The 6,187-nt window shown below is 34.0% G+C and overlaps 2 protein-coding genes across 2 annotated transcripts; one reads left to right on the top strand and one right to left on the bottom strand.

The window, feature by feature from the left end:
- Positions 1-1,067: 1,067 nt before the first annotated feature.
- Positions 1,068-2,969, bottom strand: LOC146537072 (solute carrier family 71 member 1). The gene has a single exon (XM_085189238.1). It carries the CDS (start codon positions 2,804-2,806, stop codon positions 1,355-1,357), a length of 1,452 nt encoding a protein of 483 aa, XP_085045364.1. The 5' UTR covers positions 2,807-2,969; the 3' UTR covers positions 1,068-1,354.
- Positions 2,970-3,317: 348 nt separating this feature from the next.
- Positions 3,318-6,084, top strand: AP-2sigma (adaptor protein complex 2, sigma subunit). Its single transcript, XM_085189413.1, has 4 exons — positions 3,318-3,429; positions 3,507-3,656; positions 4,313-4,486; positions 4,866-6,084. Exons 1-4 carry the CDS (start codon positions 3,427-3,429, stop codon positions 4,965-4,967), a joined length of 429 nt encoding a protein of 142 aa, XP_085045539.1. The 5' UTR covers positions 3,318-3,426; the 3' UTR covers positions 4,968-6,084.
- Positions 6,085-6,187: the final 103 nt, after the last annotated feature.

Raw genomic sequence — 6,187 nt, 5'->3', positions numbered from 1 at the left:
TTTGCATATTATACGTTTTTTATTTTTATGTAGATAATCTGTATCACGTATGATATAATGAAATTTGTGATATCACATTTAGGTACCTACCTACTCAGCTGAGTTACGATGCTAATACACAATATCAATTGTTTTATATATTATTATGTTTAACATTATAAACTTATTATTTTGTTATAAATTTGATCAGAATAGGCTTTGAGCCTGTGCTTATTGGATGACGCCTAAGCGAATGAATGACATTGTATCAAAAGAAAATAAAAAAAATAAAATAAAAGAGGTAATTTTGGATTCATAAATAGAATTAGTAACAAAGAATTGTTAATTTAGAACATTTAACATTTATATTCTGTGGAAATTTATATTCATTAAAAATTCACGAAAAACAACATCATAAATGGTTTTTACAATAAAGATAAATTATTTATGCTTGTTTGTACTTAGAGTACAAGTAATTAAGAGGCCATTGTGGCGCAGCAGCTGCGTCTAAGTGTAAACCCAACGATTATAGGTTTGATTTCTACTCAGGGAATTAATTATTTTTATTTCCTTGCTCTGGTTGCTTAACACTAGGTTTCCCTCTGCCTACTCTGTTGTGGGACATGGTGTGAAGCTAAAATAAAACAATTAAATAAGGTAGGGAGGTAATTACACCAAGAAGCCATATTAGCTTTTTGGGGATATAATTATTACTTAATTTAATTAATTACTCATAAATGTTAACAGACTGTTTTAAGTTTTATCTATGTGTATATTAATACATGTATTTTTGGATTATTTTCCATTTAAATTATTATAACTTGGGAATTCTCATCAGAATTTTTAGTTTAAATTACATGTAATTAATTACATATAATGAAAAAAAAAACAAAATGTATGTGTGTATCTTTATGCTGTAATAAAGTTCTTATTATATGAGAAGCATGATTTGTGACACATGCAGAAGCAAAATGCAATTGCTACTTCCCTCCTTTCCTGCCAGTTCAATATAATATGATTTCAAGAAATTGTATTAAATAAATATTTAAATATTGTGTAATAGAGAGTTCAAAATATGAAACAGAAGATCTTAAACAAATTTATGATTTTATTATATTAATTATGTACATGTCCCCTCGGGAACCAGTGAATTACAAAACTAAGTATAAAGTTTAAAAACATGAACAAGTTTCGGTATTGGATAAAAAAAGCATAAAACAGATGGTATGCAGGAATGTAGACGGTGCAATCATAGAATATGGACTCACTGTTCAGAGTTCGCTTTGGTACCTTCGTAAATGCATTCTCCTGGACGCCATTTGGCGTACAGCCCTGATGATTAAACACTGGCCGCTCTTCCGGCCTTAGCCGCTAGCTAGAGAGCTGCAGACTCAGGAGCCATTAAGGGAGACAGGGGGCCGGCAACGCGTCGTCCACGTTCCAGTTCAAATCGTAGGTCTGGAGAAGCCCGACGTCCACCTACAGTGCCATCTTCTGGTAGGAATGCAGCCACAAGCAAGGCACAGATTACAAGCAAGGCACCAAGTACAAAAGGAGGTCCAGGTACCATTCTCACATACTTATCATCGTTTGGTCTGGTATTAATTCCTGGAACTGCATGCTCCTCATTTAGATCCACATGGAATAGGTAGAATATAACTCCAAACATGGCTGGGCCCAGTCCATTACATAGACCTCGTACTCCAGTCACCATTCCTTGCACTACTCCTTGTCTGTCTGCTCTACTGTTGACAGATACATAAGCACTGATTGCTGGGTAAGTTAGTGAACCAAGAGCTGCTAAAACTCCGGCTGCCCACATCATCCATGTGCGGCTTCCAAAACCATACCACATAAGCTGCATCATCTCAAACAAGAGTCCAACCATGATGGTATGCTTTGCACCGAGGGACCGCATCAAAAATCCAAGTACTACTTGCACTGCAATACTAAGTACACCAACAATTGCAATAAATATAGCCACTTGCACCACCCCGAAGCCCATCACTAACTTCAAGTACACAAATATACACGAATATTGTCCAGCTTCTGGCAAGTATGATAGAAACACAGCAACACACAACATGAGCACTGTGCGTTCTGCACCAACTTTCCTGAGTGCCGCAAATGGATCAGCTTGCTCCCAACTAATAGCAGGACCCCAACCACTGGGGCGAACCTTCTCAGGAAGACTTTCAGGAACTGCAACCATTATGAAGAAGACGTCGAGAACTGCCACAGCAGTAGCAGCGGCCACTACAAGGCCTTCTCCGTACAAGTCCATTAGATATGCGCCAAGCGCCGGCGATATCACCATGCTAGCAGCGAATGTCGCTGACACGAGTCCGTAGGCGCGCGACCTCTCGGCTTCTGTTGTTACATCAGCCACGTACGCGAACACAATAGAGAAGGTCACGGCAAAAACACCGCTAATACTTATCATCGCGAAGAACCACCAGGTGTTGAAGGTCATCATGGGGATGGGCGCGCATGTAAAAAACACAGTCACTAGTAGGAAGAACTTCCTCCCCCACACGTCGGATAGAGCTCCAATCAGCGGCGCAGACAGGAACGACAAGATTCCTTTTATACCCATTATGAGTCCGTTCATCAGAAACGTGTGATCCGGGAAGGTGGCGTTAAGAACCGATATTATCGGCATGGTGAGCAGCCCCCATGCGAAAAATTCCAAAAATATTACCACCAAAGCGTGGAAAACTGAAGGCTCACCGATGCCCGACATTGTCATTATCCCGTCTTTCATAACAGTTTTTCTATTTCTTATCACCATTTCTACTTCGGTTTTTGTAGTCTTGGTTGGCGTCATTTAAATGGAATCCTCTGTTTTGTTAATAAACTACTTATATTAGAAACATATTGTAAATTCCTAGGCGCTACATTGATGATAAGTGATAACTTAGTAAAACCGAGCAAGTACCAGCAACGTCAAATATCCACTAAAATTGAAAAACAACTCGATATTTGTATTGCCAGTTCACACTTCACAAGTTCACACCAACGGAAAGTCCTTTGGACCATAAATCACATAAATATTAATAAAAAAATAATTAAACTATATAAAAATTAAATATTATTTATATATGCGTAGCGTATTAATTATTTTAACCTAGTATATGTACCTTGATTTTAACTTTTTGACATGTATTTCTAATAAAGAGTATTCTTGGTTGGATTTTTTTGTAAAAATTATAAAATATTGTTTAAATAATAACACTACGGTATTCAATTATTAATATTTTATCCGTAATACAAGTGGTAGTGGTGCGGTACGTGGTGTATGATACCGCACCCCGCACTTATTGATTTATAAAAATTAGAAAAAAACTCAAGTTGACATTGACGGATATATGACAAATTGACAATCAGATGCTGAAAGGGAGGCGTTAATTCTATCCCAGGTTTGGAATTTGGTGGAAAACTTTAAAAATGGTATGATATTTGTTATCGTAGAACTACATATTTAAATATTATATATACTTTAACCATGTCCTATGTTTTTATTTAAGATTCGCTTCATTTTAATACAAAACCGTGCGGGTAAAACTCGGTTAGCTAAATGGTATATGAACTTTGACGATGACGAGAAACAAAAGCTTATAGAGGAGGTTCATGCGGTTGTCACTGTTCGTGATGCGAAACACACCAATTTTGTTGAGGTAAGGATCCTTCTTAGTCAAATTATATGGTATTAAACCAAGTAAATGCCCTTTAAAAATAATAATCTTATTCGTATTTGTTTACTCATTTTCTACTTTATGTGTGGTAGAAAGAGAGAAGCTGTTGCAAAATTATGTCCTTCAATATCCTTTAAATGATAATCGTGTAAAATCAGATACTTCACAAGTGCAATATAGTGGTTATTTTAAGTTTCTTTTATATAATGGCTGTATAATATTTAGTAATAAAAAGGCTTTACGCTGTATCATATATGTAGGGTAGGCACAGGACACTTAATATTAAAACATTCTGTTCCTTGCATTACTTTCTGTCTTAATTGCCAGACATTGTATGTTCAGTAGCAGAACTTAATACTCACTCAGTGAAGCTTACTGTTAACCAGAGGGTGCAAGTTGGGTCAAAACTACAACTATTGTGTTTACAGTCAGACATAGTCCCAATTATAACTAGATATTAATAATAAAAAATCAGCATCATGCTGCATCCCAAAAAAATGGAAATATTAAGAAATAATAATTAATTTCCTCGAGTGAGTATTGAATGCACAACCATTGTGTTATGGTCACACCCTCATACCCCTGCACCACATCAGCCTCATATTGATAATATTTATTTATTTTTAAATAAATTTCAGTTCAGAAACTTCAAGATTGTATATAGAAGATATGCAGGTCTCTACTTTTGCATCTGTGTAGATGTCAATGACAATAATCTCTGCTACTTAGAAGCTATACACAATTTTGTGGAGGTCCTCAATGAGTACTTCCATAATGTGTGTGAGTTGGACCTTGTCTTCAACTTTTATAAGGTAATGTTAAACAATTATTGATTGTGGGTTTGATTCAACCTTGAGTTCTGCCATTTAGCAAGCAATGCATCCATAATTCGGCAGAAAATGGGGAATGTTAGAATCTTAATGGGAACGGAGTCTCTGAACACTGTTGCCTGCTTTACAAAGTACCAGACTGTGAAGGTCCATATAACTGAAAAGTTGATAGTAAAAATTTGTTTCAATTGAATCATGACATCTATATTAAAGAAGCAATTTCATATGGATACTTTTAATTTTGCCCAAATTTTAAATATGGTTTATTAAATGGCAGAATTCAATTCCAGGCTTTGGGAAAATGAAAACAATTTAAATTTATTGATCCCCACTCAATAACCATATTATGTTTAAACTTCAGGTATACACAGTAGTAGATGAGATGTTCCTGGCAGGTGAGATCCGAGAGACTTCCCAGACCAAAGTCCTAAAGCAGCTTCTTATGCTCAACTCATTAGAGTAGCTACATTTTATTATAAAATCGAAATTACTTTATTATAAAAAATTGTTTGGGCTTAAACTTTTAACAACTTATACAGAAAATCAATATACCTGAAATCTATTAATTTTGAGAATATCTAAAAATGTATTAATTATTATTATATGAAGTGAAATAAAATATAATTATTTCTTATTAAAAAAGCTGTTATAATCTCAAAGTAAATAAAATATATATTCTTGTTTAATATACTTTTAAAGAACTATATATAAAGGAAAATAAAACATTTAGAAACATCAACAATTGGCATTCAACAATGTGGCAGAGGGGCACAGACGACAGGTATTGGGTTCGATTCCCAATTAAGGAAATAAAGTATTTAATATTTTCTTTTTCTGCTCTCTGGTAACGAGGCAAAAGCGCGACGTTGGTTTCCGCCACTAAATATGCAATATCTCCAGAATTCAGCTGAAAATAGGCTAGGGAAGTGACTTAATAAAACAAAGTGTGTCAAGTTCCCGGGTTTCCTCTCTTTCTTCACTTAAAAATAAGTATAAGTTTTTTAGCTTAATGCTGTATCCTGCACATAGCAGGCAGCAGGGTTGCTGCCAGTAAGAAAGCTTATACTTATTTTTTGGTGTAAGAATCTCTCTTTGGAAAATGTCACAAATTTCTAATTCCCAAAGAATATTCCTTAAAAATGATCATTTGGTTGAAAGTAAGCTGTATAAAGCATACATATAAGAATAAAGAGTGCTTTGATGGTTTACGAAAGGCACAAGTCTGAGGCCTGCTTCTTTAAATTATTTGTTTCTAAATGTATGAATAATAAATTTATATTTATAATTTACTTAATAAATATTTGTTTTAAAGCATTTTTATGGCGGTACGTAAGACAGCTTTGTAATATTTATCAAGAGATCTGTAATGTAATTATAAAAACAAATATTCTTTTTTATTTAATTTATTAATTTTAAATGAATTACAAGAAATTATAGTAGAATATTAAATGTATGTTACTACTTAGAAACTTTTTTTATTAATAGTAAGTTCTTTATATTGTAAATCGTAATTTATAATTTGTTTTAGTGAATACTCATTCCATTGTACATTTACGAGTATATTAAAATTTTAACATTAATTAAATTTAAACATTAAATAACCTTGTTTAAATATCCATAATGTCCTTTACATTTTAGTTTATAAGAATTATTGTGTTTGTCAAGGTCATCTGGCACAGTATC

The sequence above is a fragment of the Heliconius melpomene genome, chromosome 8 (assembly GCF_056956725.1).
Source record: "Heliconius melpomene rosina isolate 202511_hmr_F chromosome 8, ASM5695672v1, whole genome shotgun sequence".
Classification (NCBI taxonomy): domain Eukaryota; kingdom Metazoa; phylum Arthropoda; class Insecta; order Lepidoptera; family Nymphalidae; genus Heliconius; species Heliconius melpomene.
The sequence above is the reverse complement of the archived record's forward strand: the minus strand, read 5'-3'. Positions and strand labels throughout refer to the sequence as shown.